The 22,853-nt window shown below is 45.6% G+C and overlaps 1 protein-coding gene across 1 annotated transcript in view; it reads right to left on the bottom strand.

Moving 5' to 3' along the window:
• The window catches only part of LOC146207147 (sodium- and chloride-dependent GABA transporter 1-like), an 82,822-nt gene that overhangs the window by 23,296 nt on the left and 36,673 nt on the right, over positions 1–22,853 (bottom strand). The window contains exons 2-3 of the mRNA XM_084603002.1: positions 11,002–11,154; positions 2,958–3,141 (exon numbers count right to left, since the gene is read on the bottom strand). Coding sequence (XP_084459128.1) covers positions 2,958–3,141; positions 11,002–11,118 — 301 coding nt within the window. The 5' untranslated portion in view covers positions 11,119–11,154. The remainder of the gene's footprint in view (positions 1–2,957; positions 3,142–11,001; positions 11,155–22,853) is intronic.

Genomic DNA, 22,853 nt, shown 5'->3' with positions numbered 1-22,853 from the left:
CATCCTGCTCCCTCTTGTAGATACCCATCGTCATCGCGGAGTGTGTTTGGCTGCAGTGTGCGACCAAGGCTTCAGGTCTGTAATAAAGCCTGATTCCCCAAGTCCGACCTTCGCGTTGCCTTACAATATGTTCAAGACACGCTCAAGGTGGTCCTGAATATGTGGGACACAGGTCGATTTCCGTTTGTTTTTCTTACAGCCAAAAAGAAATAAAGAAATCCCCTCGGATGGTCTTGCATTAAACACCTTATGGTTCAGCGGCACTTTCTTGCTCCATCGTATCGCGCAGCCTTAAGTGCTGCTCCTGTGGCGATAATCTGCGTCGCTTCATGGGCAAGACTTTTAACTTTCCGGAGCGCATAAAAAGGGGACTCTTCGTCGCAAGTAAGTGTTATATAGGGAGGTGGTGAAGGGCGGCTGATCCTGGCCCTGATGGGGCTGGGACAGGTAGGTCACTGCCGCTTGCGGCGGGGGCTAGCCTGCCACTGAATTTTTATCTGTTGTAGGCCGTCATTGCACCCGCCACCGCTTCGGTGGTGGTGGACGACGGCTGTTGTTGTGGCGCGCGTCTTTCTTTCCTTCTTCTTTTTTCTTTCTTGTCTATTTTTTTTTCTGTCCGCACGAGGCAGCGGAGGTGGCTCAGCTACAGAGCCAGTAGCAGGCCCGTGCATTTTCTTTTCTTTCTTCCTACAGCCACAATAACAACAACAACAAATGTTATACGGCGTTACACATTTTGACAGTCTGCATTTATGTATTTTGTCTCAGATAAAAGTTCGTGGAAAGTTGATGCCTCTTAAGCCTAAGCGCAGCGTAATAGTTAGGAAATGAACTGCTCTAATATTACTGAAAACCAGTAATCAGAGCTCTGTAACGTTCATGATGAATGACTAAGATTCAAAATCGAAACCATGATCGGTACTTAAGAGCCACTAACGCCCATGGCATGCTGACGCCCATTGTGTGATTGAACAGGATGATGCGACTGAAAGCTGAAAAGTATTTTCGCTCAAATACATCGAGCATACGGGTTCTCCGTGTGGGTCGTCTTGGGTGTAGCAACTACCACCCACGATGACATTCCTTTCCTTGGAAGGTTTTGGCTTTACTGCTTTGTTTTGTTTTCCGTTCTTTTTCCTGTTTTTTTTTTTCAGATCTTAGTCTGAACCAAGCAAGAACAAAGGAATTTGTCAAGCGGACGCCGCGTCCTGCTGACCTGAAGCTGTGGGTGGTCCTGGCTGAATCTGGTTATCGGCTTGCGGAGTACTTTAGCGTGTTTAACTCAGGCCTCTACATAAAAGAATGGCTGTTTATTGGTAATTTTTTTTCGGTAAGCACATGCTCCAGACCGTAAACAGAACTGTCACTGACGAGGGTTGCGTCTATTGTTGGAGCCGCCTTCGATCGCAGGTTGTGGCCACGTGCCTTGCTGGGGACGCGTCACTTGAGAAATTATCTTCAATATCAGCTCTTTTCATTCAACAACACAACAGTGCTACTCTCCGGACAGTCAGCAACACGTGAGCTGCTAGGTTTAATGTTCGGGAGTCGAGTATGTGGCCTCTTCAAGCAACATCAGCTGCAAGGTTGACAACAAATTCCAGATTTTTTTTTAATAACGCAAAATTCACGCCATCTCTGCCATTTACTATCTTTCTTGCCTTCTCTATAAAATTTATTTTCAGTGGGGCTGCGTTTTCTAACAAGTTTTGACCATATTTCCTTCATGGAACTTCCAGGATACAAAGACTTCCTGATGTACTGAATACATTGTACCTGTCATCTTTGGGTGCGTGCAAGTTTTGTCATTTCATAATATGTTGCACAAGCAGCGCAACACATATGCGCGCCACAAAGGAAGGTGAAAAGCAGCCTATGCTTCCAGCAGTTTTTCAGCACGCCATCATCGAGAATCAGTGTGAAACTACCTCTTACGGGGTTTTCTTGAATATCTTTGCTACGACAGACGATTAAGACGGTGTGTCGTGCTTGGCAACGGCTTTGACATAATTCTAAGGAGTTACTTTTCACCTTTCTTTTGCTGCTGTAACATTGAGACGATTAAATCGCTTACCACCTACTTGCTGCTGTGGCTCAACGATTAGAATATTCTGCTAGCGAGAATTCGGGACCAAAGTGGGGCCTTTCGATGGAGGCAAAATAGACAAGACGCTCGTGTATTCTGCGACGAAGAGGGGCTGAAATCAATCAATAAATCTTCTCTCCACGTGCAGGTACTACTGTCCATTTCGCAGCTCCCTTCCTCACCGCTGTCCATCTAACTGCGAATAAAAAATTAGGCTTTCTTAAACGTCACCTCAAGATGTAAAGTTACTTGCCTACAAATCGTTAATCCGGTCGAAACTTGAGTACGCATTCGCAATTTGGAATCCCCCGCAAGCATACCTCAGTGAATCTTTAGAAGCCGTACAAAACAGAGCTGCCCGTTTTATTCGTCGCTCCTATTCATACGATATCAGCGTCTCTCGAACAGCAATCACAGTTACCAAGCGTCTCCGTCCGTCGTCACATTTCTAGCCTGTGCTCATATCACAAATTTTACTTTTCCGATGTGAAACAACATCTGCGCGCCTCCATCACGCACGTCTCATCGCATCGGTCATCCGTTTCACGCCAACGTACTTTTTCAGTCTTTCTTCCTCCTAACAGCAAGTCAACGACCTTCCCCACGAAATTGCAGCCATCACCTTCCTATGCAAAGTCATATCGCACTTGTCATCATGAAAATGGTTTATGCACTTATGTTAACCCCTTATGTAATACATCTTTAAGGAAATAAAAATGAAATCAACATTTACGACTGCTGTAGACACCTGCATTTTGTAAACCCACTTCTTATGTAACACCCCAAACTAGGGATCTCTTCCTCCCTTGGTTGTTTCGTACCCTCGGAGCGTGTTTCGGGTGTCCAAGCCTTTTATTTCCTCGTTACTTACCGCCTCCGTTCTCGTAGCAGAGGTAGGGAAACCGCCAGACGTTGCCCAGGCCCACGGCGTAGCTGATGCATCCGAAGACGAAGTCCGCCTTGCCCGCCCATTTGCCCCTGCTTGGGAGGCCGGCGAGGTCCTGCTGACTGCCCAGACCACTGGTGGTGCACGAAGATTCCTCATTGTCCTCGGCCTGCGCGGAGACGCACCCTCGCACCTAAGTGTGCTCCGACGGACTCGAGGTTTTGAAAAGTTGCAGTTTCGAGGGCAGCACAGAAAAAATGCAACAGCACACGTACCTTTTCGATATAAGTACAGATATAAAAGGGAAGAGCCCGTTTGTAAAAACATACCATTTTTTGGGCTATAAAGCTGAAAATAACTTTGATCTTATATTACAACAGAACTACTCATTAGAAAAAGAAAAGGTTTGCTTGGTTACATAAATTTATAGAGTGATCATTACTCGAACGCTCAAAAATTTGTTCCCCTTGCATTGGAGGGATCTGTGAGGTAGCTTGCTTTCGCGTGTCTTTCGCGAGCTCACATCAGTGAAATGTAGTTTTTTTTTTAGCTGCGTCATCTACTATGCAAGATTTATTGATACCAGCAAAACTATGTCGAATTTCAACTGGTATCATTGCGATAGCATTGAAAAACAAACGCTATGGTGAAAGTGCCAGCTTTGTTTCCACCAATGTGTCGGCAAGCATTTAGACGTCGGGCACAGAAGCCAAAATGAGGGCTCACTAGCATCAACACCATCACTAAATTGTAAGTTTTAGTAAATAACAGTTCCGCATTGTAAAGTAAAAAAAAAAAGCTTCGATTTTAAGACCACTCATATGCAAGTATAGTTCTGCTGCGGACAGATTTCATTCCTTTTTTTTTTTTTTTTGCAAGGAGCATTATAACAGCAAAACTGCGAGATAAATATTATCCATAAAACATTTCCTCTTGCATAGCTTGTTTCACCAGACTGCATGCATTAATGCGATCACGATGCAGTGACAAAATGTGCCATCCTTCAGCGAGCGCACTCCGCGCAAAAGTTGCACCTCTCCAAGTTAAATGATTAGCATACGAAACGCTTACAAGAACTAAATTTGAATACGCCTGTATGCTATGGTAACCCTTACACCATCACCAACATAAACGCACTAGATCGGATCCAGAGGAAAGCTGTCCGCGATTCATGTTTTCGCACTTCCTTTGTCTAAGCACTAATGAAATCCAATTCGATACCTACCCTTGTCGTGACGCTGGGGCTATGTCGACCCGGCCTTCACTTGGTAGCGTGCAGAGACTCGGGGTTGAAGAAGGACTGAATCTTCGAAGTTGGTGAAATATGTACAAGCAGGTTTAATGGCACTTTGAGAAAGTTATTTACAAGATTATTTACACGAAAAAGAAGGGTACATCAGTAAAATGGCAAGCGTTAAGAGTTCATAGCGAGAAGCGACTGGATGAGCCGTTTACCCAGGGCCCAGAGCGACATTTCGTGCTCTGCAGCGTCCTTAAAACCCCCTATGTCCAGCCCCTCTCTGAAGATGCTGACCAACCAAATCCAGGGCACGCCCCTCAGATATCGGCATCCAATCGAACACATCACTGCACTGATGGTCTGAAGTACTGACTGGCCCGGCATTGTTTCGTTGAGCCTGGTCACTTGTTGGCGGGAAAAGCTTGGGAACGGCGAGGAGGTACATTTCTATTCTTCAGCCAAGAATCGATAGGCAGCTGGTTCCGGCAAGTGGATTTACTTCTCAGAAACCCAAGTGCACGTGGGCGCCGCATACGCTCCCAGCATTGTCCGTTTTCGACAATTGCAAATCTTTCCTGCATTCCCGGGAAATCATTTAATGGCCGTATGCGTCATGCTCCTTTCTTGTCCTGCACGTCAGCGGACATGTCACTCTGTCGTCTCCTTTGGATAGGAGGCATTCATCACCGGAGGATAGCACTTCTCGACTGGAAGGGTGAACAAAAGAAAGAAAGCACTTCCTGCTATTTCCCGCAGGGGGACGTTTCTTTGTGTTTTTCCAGACGTTCTCTTGACAGGGTCAATTTGGCATTTGCAGGGTGTCCACAAAGCAAAACAGGCTTACAAAAAGGATTTATGGAAACAGGCTCACTTAGAGCCATGGGACCATCACCACATCTCCACAGCACTTATCCATGCCCACAGGCGAACAATAGAGCGCGCAAATGCGGATGCATGGTCGTAACAGCCTCCTCCCCCGCCAGAAGAGTCTCGGAGGGCAGCAGTCGCAGCTGCTGCATGAAGAGACGACTTAATGGCCTGCACGTGAACGCTTGAAGCTCGCTGTTGCTTGTCGCGTTGTCTTGATTGTCGTAGGCCAAATTGCTCGAGCTGTCTGAAACTCAACCACATGTCGAAGCAAGCACTCGGCTCCCGTCTGAAGAGACCAGGTCAAAAGAAAACTGCCATTGTTGTTCGAGAAAAGCCCACTCTCAAGACGTTCAGGACCCACGTATTCCTAGAAAACCAAACGTGCTGCTTTACATAGTCACACATATACAAGCGCACGAGAAAAAAAAATAAAAACCTGATTATCAATTTGGATACATGGTGAGGAACACCTCGGACTGCTTAGAAACAGCGGCTAAGCGCGTCCGCATTCCCATTTAACTTCCCCTTTTTGTATCTTATTTCAAAATTGTACTGCTGTAAAATCAAGCTCCACCTAAGAAGGCGACTGTTCTTCGATGTCGCAGTTTGCAGCCAAGCCAGGGGACAATGGTCCGTCTCTACGGTGAATTTGGCCCCTCCAAGATAGCACTTCAATTTTTGAATGGCCCATACAATGCAAGCGCACTCTTTCTCTGACGCGCAATAAGCCCTCTCTCTAGAACTCAGTTTTCTGCTCAAGTAGAGCACGGGGTGCTCATTACCGTCGTCATCTCTCTGGCAGAGAACAACACCTAGCCCTCGATCACTGGCATCACACTGGACCGTGAATTCTCGGGCATAGTCTGGAGCTCGCAATACCGGACGGCTAATCAGCACAGCCTTCAGGTTTACGAAGGAGGCTTCCTTTTGTTCGTCCCAGACTACATTTGTCGGTTCTGTCTTGCGGAGAGCGTCGGTCAGAGGGCTAGCCAAAGCTGAATAGTTAGGGATGTAGTGATTGTAGTATTCCGTCAGACCTAGGAATGCTCGAATTTCCGTCTTCGTGCTCGGCCGCGGATAGTCTGCTACCGCAGAAATCTTAATCTCGCTGGGTTTCCTGAAACCCTGACCTACATTGTGACCCAAGTAGTCCACGGTCGCCCTTGCCAGGCAACATTTCTCGGCCTTTACGGTTAGTCCAGCTTGACGCAAAAGGCTCAGTACAGCTGTTAGATGTACCATATGGTCCGCCCATGAGTCGGAAAAAACCACAATGTCGTCTAAATAAGGCACCGCGAATGTTTCACACCCCTTTAAAACCCTATCCATGAGTCGGGAAAAACAAAATGGAGCATTTTTGAGCCCGAAACTCATCATTGTTGGCTGGTAGCTGCCCGTCGGAGTGACGAAAGCCGCGTATCTGCTGGCGCGTTCAGTGAGCGGTACTTGCCAGTATCCTCGAGTAAGGTCCAGCGTAGTCACATATGCCGCTCTACTGACCTGTTCTACTCTCTCCTCAATATTCGGAATAGGATACACTTGATCCCTGGTGAGAGAATTTAGCTTTCGGTAGTCTACCACAGGCCTAGGGTCTTTACCTGGAGCTTCTACTAAGATCATAGGCGAAGCATAATCGCTTTCCGAGGGTTTTATTACTCCTAATTCCAGCATGCGAGTTACTTCCCTAACCAGAATTTCTCTTTGCCTTGGAGAAAATCGGTAGCACCTTGATCGCACTGGCACGTCTGAAATCAGCTCAATATCGTGCTCAGTCAAATCAGTCCTGCCTGGCCTGTCCACGAAGCAGGCCTCAAACTCTGTTATTATTTCGCCCAGATCGGACAGCTGGCATTTCTTTAGTTCTCCTCTCTGCTCCGTCTTTCTGAGAAGCTCCTGAGCGTTGCTTCCTTTTCCGCTGAGGCAAATCAAGTTGTCCCCCATCTCCTCGGGAAGGTTTAACGTTAGATTTACCATGGTTTCCCTCTGCTCATAGGGCTTCATAAGATTGCAATGATAAATGCGCACTGCTTTACGACTATCGGGGATTTTCACTGCGTAGTTAGTGTCAGAAAGCTTTGCAACGACTTCAGCAGGTCCTTCCCACTGTACTTCGAGCTTATTCTTGGGATCATTGGCTTGCTCCATAGCTAAGTCCTCTCGTGTTCCACTTAGAAGTCTCGTGAGATTACTAGACACCGGCGGCAAGAGGTTACTTTCAAGAACGTCCTCATTCCGTGTCTTATCAAGCTCACTTTCATGTTGACTTATCTGAGATGCCTCGCTCTCAAAGTTTTCTGGCCCGCTATCTTCTACATCGACCACTGTTTTAACTGCCGTTTCCTCCACTGTGGAATTTTCTGGTATGAGCAGTGTAGCTAGTTCTCGCGCCTTTGAACGTGTTAAGGCTTGCACAACTCTGTCTCCGAACAGGATGCCCCTCTTTCGCAGTAGCATGTCCGATTTGTTGGAAAACAAATACGGATAGCTTTTAGGAAGCTTTCCTGAAACAGCAGCCTCGGTTGTTAACTCGCCGAAAGGACCCTCGATGACCACGTTCGCGATTGGCAAGCACACACTCTGTTCCTCCACTACCTGGCGGATCCATGCACACTGTCCTGTATAGTCGGAAGGCGACACATACGCCGGATGGACAACATCCATCGTTGCGGCCGAATCGCGCAGTACCTTGCAAGGCTTCCCGTTGACTACTAGGTCATGCAGGTAGGGTTCCAAAAGCTGCATATTTTCATCGCAGTCACTGACATACGAGAAAACAATCTTTTCTTTCCGGCAGTTGACGGCAATGTGACCCTGCTCATTACACCTAAAGCATGTGAGCGGCTTCCTAGCCTCAAACTTTTTCTTTGTGTTCTGCGCGTTGGTCACTTCCCCACTTTTCTCACTGCCGTCCTTTCTAGGGCGTTTGCCTGAAGAAGCCTTCCTTTCTTCGTTTGCAAATCTAGCAAAGTGCCTTTTCTGACGGTTATTCACACTCAACTTGGGATTGCGGAGCCTATCCACTGCTGGGTTGCTGAATTGTCGGCGCGAAGCGTACTCCTCAATGAGTTCGGCAGCTTCAGTTGCCGACTTAATTTCGCCTCGGTCCTGTAACCAATTTCTTTCTTTTTCTGGGAGGCAGTTATAAAACTGCTCCAAAAGAATTCGCTCGACTACAGCGTCCCTATCACTGTAGGAATCTGTGCTCTTTAGCCACTCGCCCAAATTTACTCTTAAATTGTACAGGAATTCAGGGTAACTCTCGTTCCTGGACTTAGTAGCGTTCCGAAAACGTTGTCTGAACGCCTCGGCGCTAAGCCTATACTTTCTGAGAAGGCAAGCTTTGACCTTCTCGTAGTTGTCCGCGTCCTCCTTGCTTAGCCGCGCGACAACCTCCGCTGCCTCGCTGGGCAGAACCGTCAATAATCTCTGAGACCAAGTGTCTCGCTGGAAGGACAGTTTTTCGCAGGTTCGCTCAAAGTTAGCCAGATACAGACCGATATCCCCTGATATCACATATGGCTGCATGTACTTTGACATCTTGAAATCTGCCTCCTTGTTGAGACGAGGTACCGCTAGCTGGGGACAATCGCCCGACCTCTTGCTCAACTCTAGTTCTAATTTCCGGAGCTCAATTTCTTGGTCCAGCTTTTTTGCTTCTCTTTCAAGCTTCTCACGTTCGTGCTCCCTTTCCTCTTTTTCCCTCTCAAGTTCACGCTCCCTTTCCTCTTTTTCCCTCTGACGTTCGCGCTCCCTTTCCTCTTTTTCCCTCTGACGTTCGCGCTCCCTTTCCTCTTTTTCCCTCTCAAGTTCACGCTCACGCCTTTTTTCCTCTTTTTCCCGCTCTTTCTGCTGTCTGAGCTGCTCCTCCTTTTTTTGGGCGATGAGGTTCCATGCTTCACTGAGCTCCTCATCATCGGCTCCCAAATCTGTGATTGCCTTTATAATCAAAGGTTTTCGTGCCAAACCACTTGTATCAATTCCCAATTCCTCACACAATTGCAACAGTTCCGGTTTCTGCAGCTTTTGTAGGTCCATGATCGCTCCGAGTGTCGGCTACTTCCAAAACAACAGTGCAAACTACCAAACCTAAAGGCGTTTCAACACTTTTTACCAGTTCTAAAATCTAACCCTGTTCTAGAACCTGGTCCACATCAGAAGAAAAGCCAAGCACTCACCCACACATGCGATCGATGTTCCGAGCTGCTCTCTTGTTGGCCGATTGTTGCTCCTGCTTGTTGCTTGAGATGCCACCTCCGATCACCAGATGTTGTGGCTTGTAGATTCTGATCCACCTCGAATCACCAGATGTTGTAGCTTGTAGATCCAGATCCCACCTCCAGTCATCAGATGTTGTGGCTTGTAGATTCAGATCCCACCGCTGCCACCAGTTGTCGTGACGCTGGGGCTATGTCGACCCGGCCTTCACTTGGTAGCGTGCAGAGACTCGGGGTTGAAGAAGGACTGAATCTTCGAAGTTGGTGAAATATGTACAAGCAGGTTTAATGGCACTTTGAGAAAGTTATTTACAAGATTATTTACACGAAAAAGAAGGGTACATCAGTAAAATGGCAAGCGTTAAGAGTTCATAGCGAGAAGCGACTGGATGAGCCGTTTACCCAGGGCCCAGAGCGACATTTCGTGCTCTGCAGCGTCCTTAAAACCCCCTATGTCCAGCCCCTCTCTGAAGATGCTGACCAACCAAATCCAGGGCACGCCCCTCAGATATCGGCATCCAATCGAACACATCACTGCACTGATGGTCTGAAGTACTGACTGGCCCGGCATTGTTTCGTTGAGCCTGGTCACTTGTTGGCGGGAAAAGCTTGGGAACGGCGAGGAGGTACATTTCTATTCTTCAGCCAAGAATCGATAGGCAGCTGGTTCCGGCAAGTGGATTTACTTCTCAGAAACCCAAGTGCACGTGGGCGCCGCATACGCTCCCAGCATTGTCCGTTTTCGACAATTGCAAATCTTTCCTGCATTCCCGGGAAATCATTTAATGGCCGTATGCGTCATGCTCCTTTCTTGTCCTGCACGTCAGCGGACATGTCACTCTGTTGTCTCCTTTGGATAGGAGGCATTCATCACCGGAGGATAGCACTTCTGGACTGGAAGGGTGAACAAAAGAAAGAAAGCACTTCCTGCTATTTCCCGCAGGGGGACGTTTCTTTGTGTTTTTCCAGACGTTCTCTTGACAGGGTCAATTTGGCATTTGCAGGGTGTCCACAAAGCAAAACAGGCTTACAAAAAGGATTTATGGAAACAGGCTCACTTAGAGCCATGGGACCATCACCACATCTCCACAGCACTTATCCATGCCCACAGGCGAACAATAGAGCGCGCAAATGCGGATGCATGGTCGTAACACCCTTCAGTCCCGGCGACAATTTCTTCGATTGAAGCTTTTATAGTTATTATTTAACCATCAACTTGGAATAAACACTATCGAACACCAGACAAACCCGATACTCCAACCCACTTTCTCTAACCCCGTACGCTGTCTTTCCGCAGACCGTCAGTGCTTGGAACAGCTTGCCAGCCTCTTGACCTGGCAAATGACCATGTTTAGCATTATTTCATTCTCTGCCATTATCATTTTCAGTTCCTGCTACTCGTGCTCTGTTTGGTTCGCATTGTAGTGTTATTGCTCACTTGTAATTGTTTTTAATCAACTCCTTCTTGGTCCTCACGGCCTGCAGTATGTAAAAAAATAAAATAGAAAATAAATGAATAAATAAACAAAATTAAAAAGCCAGAAATAGTCAGCTTGAAACGGCTGTTATTTGGTAACGTCAGCTTGCACAGTTCTCATTGTGCCATTCTTTTTTCGCGTCGGTACTCGCCCAGCACGTGTAATGCCAGAGTGAGCACAACTGTAGCACAACAGTTCCATCGCTTTTTGTTCGCAGTCCTCCTCACCTCTCTGCAGATGGCCAGTCCTTGTGGCGCCGTGAAAGGGGACGCCTTTTCCCGGCAGGAATTTCGGCCCAGGAACGCCAGGGTGAACACGTTGGGGCCCGACGTCTTCTTTTCCATGTTGCCAGCCTCTGGATGAAACTAGTGCGCAGTGTCCTGCGTTGAAAACAACCAATTCGAGTTGAGAGAGGAATAACGCTCACCTAAGAACGCAGTTGGCAGAGCGCTTCATGGTCTTACCGCGCGTACGCAAAGACGTTTAATGATCGGGCTCATGGCTTTCAAGCTATGTGCAGAACCCAGTGTGAACGGCAGCGTGACCGTACGTTAGCTTAGAATCGGTTATTGTTCAGTATTAAGTGATGTCCTGTACAGTTGCTGGTTCACAACTATCACGAAAAATATTGCGACGACGAAGGAAATTAAATGAAGGTCCTTACTGGAGAAGTATGTGCACGATTCTGAGGTGCGGTTTTTTAAAGACGACCAGTTCCGTTGTATATTCTAAGCAAAATATGCAGCAAAAAGGTTCGTAGGCAACAAAGCGAGAAACTAAGAGACATCTCCCTCAAGAAAACTAATGACGCGGAAGTAATGATGTGGACGGATAATAGTTTTGCTCAATGATTGAATTTCTACCCTAGACGAATGCCGGCCGACGCGTTGAATAATATGCTTTAATCTTATCAGCGGATAATTTAAAGATCATCATCAACATCTTTGTCTTCTTTGTGGGATACATGTACATGATTATCGATATTACAGAAGAAGGTCCCGAAGTATAAACTGTCCGGAGGACCTCCTACGACAAAATGAATGAAATTCGCGGGTAATTTTCTAGGCGGAAAAGAGGAGAAAGAATATATATACAAGTGTGCAGAGGAAATTTTATAATACAATGCTAGCGAGAAACAGTATGGGAAATTGTAAATAATAAAGAACTGCAAACAAAAATGCACTAATTGCAGAAAAGAATGAAATGATGTATACACGGAAACTTAAGAGCGAGAGAAACATCTTTACTCGGTGGAATAAAACAAGGTAAAAAATAAGTCTAATGAATGATGAATGAAGGTGGTCGAAAACCAGGAAATGCTTGCACTTAAAGCAGCCACAACAGCAGCGTCTGATAAAAACCTCCGTTTGACGTAATGAAGTTTTGAAGTAATAAGTTGAATTGATTGAAGTGCTTTTATTGAAAAGAAAGAAAGTTTCAGAGTCCTTCCGTCTGCGCTGCTGGTTGCTTGCTTCATTAGATCCATTTGATTTGGGAATTATCGATTTCTTCCTTTTCGTGTGCTTGTACGCTTTCACCCACAACGGAAGAAAAAGATGCTTGGTCATGTACGTTACGCTGTTTTGTTCACTGACAGAACTAGTCCTCGAGCGCGATTTCAACAGAGGAAATGCCTGTTTAACTTACCATAGGCTGGCACAAACAACATGTAAGAGCAATCGACCGCACGGGACGTGAGATGCACCAAGACGAAATGCGGATTAAAACTCGCGGTACTTAACTAGTCCTTTATGAATTTCTCGGAAATTTGAGTGAATGGGAATAAATTAACTTTGCTGTCGGCGCTCCAAGTTTCGGACAAGCAACGGCAAAAGCAGCGAGAATTATTTTTAGCGCATAATCGCTGACGTCGTGAAAGGGCCCCAAGAGGTTTTTAAACGCTAAGACATTATGTAATTCTGTAGAACACCGGATCTATCACTCATTGGTAATCACTTTTAAATATAGATAACTCCTCGTCCTACGTCAACTACATGTCTTCACAAGCAAAAAAAAAAAAAAAAGTGAAAAATGAAAGATAAAAAAACAAGCAGGACCTCCATATAGAGCCTTTCACCTTTTAATCAGGGGCCATCCCTGGCCTTTATCAATTTGTGGCACGGCTAAAGTAGTGCGGGGAACAGTGATGACGCACTTCGGAAGCCTTCGTCTCCTAGGAATGCTCTCTATATTTTTTTTCGCGCCGCGGCCGACGAAAGGAGATGTTCGTACAGCCTCGGCAGCGGCGCTTTCACCCAGCGTTGCCGGGGCAACAGTGACGCGCATGTTTGCTCCGTTACGCGACCGACTGCTGCGGGGCCAAGGCCGCCGTCTGGCCTCCTCTGTTCACCTTCGCGCTTCCTTCTCCGTTTACTTTCATCGTTGACTCGTTTCCCTTCCAGGCGGCGCTTGTTATCCATCCTTTGCTGCTTTGTCGCGTCTGCCCCACAGTTGTGGTATTCCCTTCTATTCTCTTTTGCATTTCGACCTTTCTGATAGCACCGCAAGCATTTCAGTTTAACAGCAACGGAAGGGTGAAAAAGTAGGGATTACGCTTTAGTTATTGACGTGAGGACTGAGACAAGAGGCTGCACTGGCTGCAGTAAATCGACGCTGTTGTCGATCATTCGTCCTTTGTGCGGGCAGTCCTTGCTTTGCACCGCGTCGGTTGAAAGACATTGCACGCGTTTGCTTTACTCTCTCATACTCCTTGTCGATCAAAGAGTTGTTGCGGATGCGTTGCATTTATTTTATTTTACGGAAGTGCTGTGGCATTTTATCGAAATTTCGCGTACTTATGTTTAATTGCCGCTGCTTTATTGAAAAGTTTGAGCTATTGCTCTTGGGTTATAATGGGAATGAAAAGCAATAAAATAAAACATCAATGGCTAATGACACACCACTGAATGACGGAGGGAAAAAACGCAAAAGACATGCAATCTCGTTGGAATGTCCGAACGTCGTCCTGACGGCTTTGCTCATCCGAGGCCCGTGCTCATGATCGAGTGAAGGGACGTCCTTTGTCTTTTGCGCGGCGTCAGCTTTCAGCGCTCAGGCAGCCTTGCATTTTCTTTTTTTTCCCCATCGTGGTCGGCTCCCCGTGCTTACTTTTTTCCTTCCGCCTTTTTCTCTTAATGTCTCCGTCTTCTTCACTTCCTGCTTTATTTTGTACGACATCCTCATGCATGCACCGGCTAGTGTCGATTCCACGTCATTAACTGCAATCTCTCTGATAGTTTTATTCATTATTTTATTGTTGCTTGATTTTGCTTAACGGCACATCACTACGGATATGCAAAGAAACACGTTTTGCAGTATAATCTGAGCGCAAGGAAAAAAAATACCAGCAAGTCAGCTCCGCTTTTCTTTGCCCAACAGCAAATATGCTCACAATACATCATCACCATCATTATCATCACCGTCATCGTCGTCATCATCATCATCAGCCTTACTATACCCACTGCAGGGCGAAGGCCTCTCCCATATTTCTCCAATCAACCCGGTTCTGTGCGAACTTCTTAACCTCATCCGCCCACCTAACTTTCTGCCGCCCTGAGCTACGCTTTCCTTCCGTTGGAATCCAGTTTGTTACCCTAAGCGACCATCGGTTATCCTCTCTTCGCACTACATGTCCTGCCCATGCGCATTTCTCCTTAATTTTTACTAGAATGTCAGTAACTTGAGTTATTTCTCTGACCCACTCTGCACGCTTCCTATCTCTTAATGTTACCCCTACCATTTTTCGTTCCATAGCCCTCTGGGTTGTCCTCAACTCAAGTAGAACTCTCTTGGTTAGCCTCCAGGTTTCAGCCCCATAGATGAGTACAGGTAAGATGCAACTGTTGTATACTTTTCTCTTGAGCAATACCGGTAAGCTGGTAGTCATATTATGCGAGTGCTTACCAAATGCGCTCCATCCCAATCTTATTCTTCTTGTTATTTCCTTACGGCCCGGATCTGCGGTTACTACCTGTCCTAAGTAGACATCTTTGCCTACTACTTCCAGTGCTTCGCTAACTAATGTAAACGGCTGTTCCTTCCCGAGGCTGTTGAACATTACCTTAGTCTTCTGCATATTGATTTTTAAGCCTACCTTTCTACTTTTCCTGTCTAGGCCATCAACCATTATTTGCAGTTCATCCCCCGAAATACTTAGCAAGGCAATGTCATCAGCAAATCGCAAATTACTGAGGTATTCTTCATCTACCCTTATCCCTAACTGCTCTCATTCCAAGTCTCTGAATACTTCCTCTAAGCAAGCTGTGAATAGTACTGGGGAGATCGTGTCTCCTTACATAACACCTTTCTTTATGGGAATTTTGTTACTTTCTTTATGCAGTGCTATGGTTGCTGTGCTGCCACTATATATATCTTCCAGCACTTTCACGTACGGCTCGTCTACTCCCTGATTTCGCAATGCCTGCATCACCGCCGAGGTGTCAGCTGAGTCAAATGCTTTTTCGTAATCAATGAATGCTATGTATAAGGGTTGGTTATATTCCGAGCATTTTTATATCACCTGGTTGATGGTATGGATATGATCGAAAGTAGAGTACCGTTTCCGAAAACCTGCTTGATCCTTTGCTTGATTGCAGTCTAAGGTTGTTCTGATTCTATTAGCGATTACCTTAGTAAATACCTACGTAACAGGCAGTAAGCTGATTGGTCTGTAATTTTTAAGGTCCTTAGCGTCCCCTTTCTTATGAATGAGGATAATGTTTGCATTCTTCCATGGTTCCGGTACCGTCGATGACACCAGGCACTGCGTATACAGGGTGGCCAGTTTTTCTAGCACGATATCCCCTCGTCCTTTAACAAATCTGTAATTATCTGATCCTCTCCAGCTGATTTCCCCCTTTTCATAGTTTCTAACGCTTTCTTGATCTCGTCCTTCGTCACTGGTGGAACGTCCGACTGTTTTTCCCTGCCGCCAATCTCATTACGGTCCCGACTACTTTGGCTACTGTAGAGATCTGTATAGAACTCCTCGGCTACTTTGACTATCTTGTCCATATTCGTGATGACGTTGCCCGCCTTGTCCATTATCGCATACGTCTGGTTTCTGCCTATTCCCAATTTCTTCTTTACCGCTTTAAGGCTTCCGCCGTTCTTTACCGCATGCTCAGTTTTCTCCATGTTATACTTCCTTATATCGGCCACCTTGCGATTATGGATTAGCTTTGATATCTGGGCCAATTCTATCTGGTCTGGTGGATTGGAAGCTTTCAAACTCTGGCGTTTCTTAGTCAAATCTTTCGTCTCCTTAGACAGCTTACCGGTATCCTCTCTAACTATCCTACCACCTACGTCTACAGCGCACTCAGTAATGATATTTCTGAAATTATTGTTCATTGCTTCTAGGGTAATGTCGTCATCCTCGGTTAGAGCTGAATATCTATTCTGTAGCGAGATCCTGAACTCTTCTGCTCTCCCCCTCAGCGCTAATTCGTTGATGGGTCAGCAGAGTAGAAACACTGATCCTCGCAGCGTCATCATTGGTATAAAGAATAAAAGCCTAGTCGTTACCTGAACAGTTTATCTTGCCTATACAACAGATCTAAACCAAACGTTTAACCACAAGCGTAGACATTCGCAATTCAACTAGGATTAACCAGAGCTAAACCACAGCCAATTTTTTGTTGTATGAGTAAACGCATTATATAATTTTGAAGTAGGAGGCAAACGATCCTCTGCGGTAATACTGACGCGCCATTCTTTAAATGCTTCATTCGCTGAAGCCGAAAGTAAGCATGAGTAAACTTGACAAAGGCTAGTAGGGCTAGTTGGTTTTCCATTGATTTTTGCAGCGCGTAGCCGGACGAGGATAAAGCACAGATGAACAACTGAAATTTTTTTCTTTAAACTTGGTAATCTGCGAGCCGCATCATATATACCTACAGAAAAAACGCCCACGTGAAGGGACAAAAAATCTAAACACATGGCGAAAAAAAAAAAAAAAAACACGGCGCATACAAAACCCAGATGTCGAGTAAAATAACCGCAATAAGTATATATATATATATATATATATATATATATATATATATATATATATATATATATGCTTAATAAGTCTAGCCTACGATTAACAGAAGAAGCAACATGAGGTGGAAATAAAATGGCGCAAGTCTGATAATAATAAGCCAGTGGCAAACACTGCGTGAAAGAATCAACAATATTTTCAGTTCTTAACAAACATGTGGAAGCGAAAAAAAAGGTTTTAAGCAACCTGTCTTCTTTGCGCTACGTTTCCTAAAATGCACCAACTCGCCCAATTCAGCATTCTTGTGCAGTTCTTTGTTTTTTTAAAGGTGAACACATGATATAGTCCAAAAATGAAGGAACGGAAAGGGATGCAAATTTTCAAATAAAAGTGATCAGCGCGGCAAAAAAGAAAGGATGATTAAAAAAATGCGACTCACATGTAGAATGAAACACTCGATACAGAAGGTGTTAAACGTTAGGGAGTGAGAAAACCAGATAGAAATAAATTGAAAAAGATAAAATCAAGTATATAAAATAACAGCGTGTAAAGAGTGTCAATTAATGAAGGATAAAATGAGGTAAAACTAGAGATGAATGCATTCTCTTTACTCGAAAGGAAAACAGAGGCTGTGCTGACGCATCCACCATTGAGATTCGCGATCAGGGCGACTTCCACTATTTCGCGTGTAAGCTTATTATGGCATCTTTTCAAATTGCAGTAATGGGGCTTATTAGGCCAGCTGCCACAAGTTCTGACCGTATTTACGACGACACTCGTACCAATCGAATTGACTAACGAAGAGCCAGACAATGATTTCCACGCGCTTTCTTGAGCTAAGGCTTACTTTCACACCTAATCATGTGTGCAGAACATTCGAGCCCAGGAGCAATAATCCCATTTTAGCACATGGTACTGCTCACCCAAAGTTAGTAAAAAATAATATTGTACAATCTAGTTTTAATGATGCCTTGACGAAATCATGTGAGCACAAACTCGAGGTTAGCTTCTCAGCTCAAATCTGCAGGCTGACGCAGTCAGGACACACGCTCGAATTTCTTTCTTCTGTTGCTGGAAAAATATTAAAAAAATTCCAAAGGAACCAAGACAGCTTATGTCCAACAGCGAAACAAGGTAGTAATTATTCCTTATTTGCACAAGATGTCCTCACGAAGATTGGCCTTCGCTTTAGTTCGACATTCCTTCATTTTTTTTACTGTATTCACCTGCGCTTTTAAAAAAGGTTGTTTAAAAAAAAGGTTTTTATTTTTCTTCCACTTGTTTTGGCCAATTAAGCTCGTTAAGAACCAGAAATATTGTTGATTTTTTTCACGCAGTGTTGGCCACTGGCTTATTATTATCACGACTTATGTCATGCTACTTCCCCCTGATGCTGATTTCTTGGTTAATCGTGGGCTAGGCTTATTGATGTATCGATATATAAACTTATTGTGGATTGTTCCACTCGACGCCTTGCTTTTGCATGTACCGGCATTTTTCACTATGTGTTTAGACTTTTTGTTCTCTCGTGGGCGTTTGTTCTGCGGGTATATAAGATGTGGTTCGCGGATGACCAAAATGAAGTTGCACTTGAGCGCTTCCTAGTTGCTCCTTCGTGCTTTTTCCTCGTCCGGCTAGGAGCCGATAAAAAAAAGTAAAGCATATGAGTAAGACAAACAGAAACTGTAAATGCTTAATCTGAAGAGATTATTAAGCCACCTTGTTTCACCTGTGAGCCATGTCGCCTGAATTTATACTTCGTTAGATTAAGCGTGATTTTTCCGTAAAGTTGGGGACATTTTCGATAGCTTTTTTCCATGAAAAGTACAACAGCCATTCGTTACAATACCTTCCGACATTATACACAGCCACAAACACGCAGACGCACTATATGGCCGCTTAGCTCCACCCTTGAGAAGGCCGCCATATCCAGGGCAGGCGGATTATTGATTGACCTGACCAAAGTTCTGCCGACCTACATATGCGTGACAGCGGCGCCAAAGTTAGGTGAAGTGAGCCCATCGTCGAAACACTCCTACCCCGGAACCGCGATCTTTCAAATACGCCACGTTGACCATTTGTGGTATGAAAATAGCTGCGTCATTTCGGAAGGCGGAGTCGCCGCATATCATTTCCGCATTCAATAAAGAAACGGGTCGCGGCTATCGTTATCAGTTGCTGCTAGTTACCACAAGTTGATGCGCACTAACGAACATTAAGCTGATGGTTAGACTGATTACTGTAATCGAAGCATTACTACTAATGAGTCAATGTTCCAAAAGTCCGCGTTTTCCATGTGCTCCATCCACGTTTGCGCACAGTGATGTCTAATTATATTTGATCACTCTGTTTCTAGGGTACACTAGCCCTCTCCGCGGCCATTGCTGCCACTGACGCCAAAAAGAGAGGACAGGAAAAAGAATATTTTCAGAACGCGCCCTACCACCCGCATTGTGCGTGCCTTCGTGAAGAGGATTTTTTCATCGCTCTCGCTTGCCAGCGCTAAACCTGTGAGCGACGCAACGGTACGTGTTCGTCGACCGGTGGCTGGACGCCGACGCAGCGCTCCACTTGTGCGCCTTCAGAGGCCGACGCCCGCACTGGTGTGTCTCGCCTCCCCACGCGGGTGGCTCGCTTATTTGCAGAAGGCATTCCCTCTGTGCTTATTTCCTTTTGTTCTTGCTCTTTCTTATAGAGGCGTTCACGATTCTTTTTCCTCCTACACGTGTTCATTCCATTTTCGTTTACATTGACGCAGCCATCTAAGTTTAGCGTATCGTTGGCTGGCGCCACGTTGCCGTGCCAATGTTACCGTCGCAAAGGACGTCCTGTCAGCGCTTGCTATATTCTTGCCCGGTCCCCTCCATTTTGCCTCGGGTCCGTGCCCCGGGGCATTACACGGAACCAGCGCCCGCCTTGGCGGATGCTACCAGGAGAGTCAGCAAAAACCCCGCTGACAGGATTGTTCTAGGCGCGCCATGTAAAGGTCCAATGCTTTCCAGGAGTTGTACGTAAAGCTCTGGTTTTAGCGCAACGTACGATTTACATCCTGTACCTTGTGGACAAACATGACACACTCGCAGTCACACCACTTTGTCATTTTCCCCACATTTCTGCGTATTTCACGTCTAGGTCTATATGTGCCTTCGCGCGGCCCAGTACCGCTCATTTTGGCCAGGCAGCCCGAGTTTTACTTGTAGTAAAAGCGGCTAGAAACTTGACTGTTGTTGTGAGTGTATTACAGTATGACAGTTTTCCAGCTTTTCATTTCGGCTGAATCTTCTATAGCACATGCCTTCTTACGAGACATTCTACTGAGTGGAAATGGAACCACATATTATTCGCCCAGCAGAGCAACGAAGCAGTGGGGCGCATATAGTAAGTGTAACGTGTGCCATGATTTCAAATGCAACCTTATAGATTCATCTCGTAGTTCATAATGCAGAAGCTCCACCGCTGCTCCCTGTGTGTACATCGGCAGTCAGTCCACGGAGCTCTGATACGGAAGCCGCGTGTTTTCCTTGTTCTCAGCTCCCACCGCAGAATTTCTTAACCGAGTTCACGTGACCGTCTGCCGCGCTTGACGATGAGTGTGTGCGTGTGTTTAAAGCGGAATCTCTACTCTCCGGCTTGCAATGTCGGATGTCGAGCTCTTCACGAGGCCACACCTCGTTTAATTCTCCTTAAACCTCTGAGTGGGGATAACTTTCAAGGCTACGCAAGGCCAAATAAGGGCTTAATCGTTTTCGTGGTGACTTAGCTAGTCCACATGTGCTGCTTTCACACACACACACGCACACGCACACGCACACACACACACACACACACACACACACACACACACACACACACACACACACACACACACACACACACACACACACACACACACACACACACACACACACACACAAGCGCGAGCGAAAACATCGGAGCGAACCCAGACACTAGGGTTCATTAGCCAAGCGCCACTGAGCCACCTAGGCGGTTGCTCTCACTCGTTATAACCAGGCTTCAGTAGGATTAAACCTGAGCCATATTTTTTTTTCTCTTCGCGTCTGATCATTGGCTATCTGTGCTGCGCATGCTTTTAATTTCATCATGCAGTGGCACTAGAAAGCTCGCCGCAGACACTCGCTCGACGCTTCTTAAAAAGAGCACTGTATTACACAATTAGCGATAAATGTAATCGCTTGTGCTGCTGATGCTCCTCCGCTGTAGAGACCCATCACATTCCTCGGCCTGCAAGGAAAAGCAGTTAGGCAATAAAAAGAACGCCGACAGCTTTCTTTTGTCTGCCACCGACACGATTCTACAGCAGAGCGTTTGCTATTGCTCTCCCTTACATTGCACGACGCGTCCAGTATTCCGAGTTTGCGTCGTTATCGAAGTGTCGCTATCTCACGTGACCTCGAGTCATCTGATTGGTGGAAACGCCGGAACAGATGTCACCACCTCTTCCGATACCGTAGTGGCAACATCCGGTTCCGGCGTTTCGACCAATAAGGTGACTCGAGGTCACGTGAGATAGCGACACTTCGATAACGACGCAAACTCGGAATACGGGCCCTGGAGTGTTGCGCGTTCGAGGGCGAATACATTGAAGCACCACTTCCGTGTACATAGCCTGACTCGATTATGATAGGGCCTTCATTGCCTCATGAGTGCCGTGAGACATGACTTCTATCAACGCTGTGACGAAACCGTTTTTTTTTTTAAGCGTTCAGATTGGTGTTCCACCATTTAGCTTACCATTTAGCATCTATCCTCTAGTCAAGCTGGAGGGTAGTTCGGGGTAGGGATTCAAACCGACAATTTAGGTTCCTCCAATTTGTATGCATGCCTTTAATTGTAAGAGATGCCCAAAAAGAAGTGGGGCACGTACTGCGCTCTTCCTTTCCCCCTAAATCAAACCACGAAAGACGTTTAACATAACTCTGTGCCAGTCTCTCAGTGCTGCATGAAGCGTCGAGTAAAGCCATGAAAAACGGTACTCCTTTAGTCGATTTAAGTGGATTTAAACCCCGGCAAATCTTTTTTTCCGGCAGCCTAAAAATCGTAGTGCACATTTAGTCGACTAAATATATCAGCAGATAGAAAACGACCACCGTAATTCGATAATAACTTGGCGCCGTTGCGAATTTTTATTATGCTAAACGTTCCACGTTGCTGTATCATTGAAATAAAAAAGCACGCTAAGTTCGTTTTTAAAAGGTCGCTGAATGTAATCACAATCTGCTGTCTCGCAGTACAGTATCAATATAGATCGCCGGTCACGCTTGTTTTTCCGATTTTCCATACTTATCAAGAAATTTAGAAGGTAAAGAACCACCCTGATTCCTTTTTTTTTTCTCCTAATGAAATGCGAGGTGTAAAGAAAATGTCTTGTGCGCAGTTTATAAGCTCCCTTTAAATCTTTCTCTGCTTGATCACGCAGTTATATAATAAATTATCCTTGCCGCGTAGCTTTTAGCCAGGAAACACGCTCATATTCTTCAAGCTGATTAATTCATTATGGTTACTGCTATAGTGCCGTGTCATGGTAGTGTTGCCTCACATAATGGTTGTGTATATTTATGGCACTCTCGTTTGGATATTTAAAAATCGAATATCGCATCAAGAGAATAATGATCACTGGAAGAATATAACCCCTTACATACAGCGGAAGTCTGTGCATCGGAATAAGCACAATGCAGACTCCTGTAAGAGAAGACAGCTCTCGTGTGTAAGCAACTTCCCACGCGTTACATTCACTCGGTGCAACATCACTTGCATTCTCGTACATTACGTGCCATCAGACAGGCACGACAATGACCCTGACTGTGGCGCTCCCTTTGGTGCGTTATGCGATCCGGCCTGTTTCCCTATCTTAATAGAGCCGCCTGTTGATAGCTCGAAGAGAGCCTCGTGGGTCTTTCAGCCTAAGGGACCATTGACGATCCTATCAGCCGACTTCCACAAACATGCTTCTAATGGCAGTTCTGCTCTAGTTATGTCTCGCCTCAGAACAAACAGATGTACTACTAAGGCAAGTATTTTCTTGCCTTTTTCTGTTCCTGTCATCCGCTCTTATAGCTTTTTTTTGCGTGTTTTTTT

This window comes from Amblyomma maculatum, chromosome 1 (assembly GCF_055883805.1).
Source record: "Amblyomma maculatum isolate TAMU_Amacu chromosome 1, ASM5588380v1, whole genome shotgun sequence".
NCBI classification, from domain to species: domain Eukaryota; kingdom Metazoa; phylum Arthropoda; class Arachnida; order Ixodida; family Ixodidae; genus Amblyomma; species Amblyomma maculatum.
Note: the sequence above shows the minus strand (reverse complement) of the source record. Positions and strands in the feature narration are given on the sequence as shown.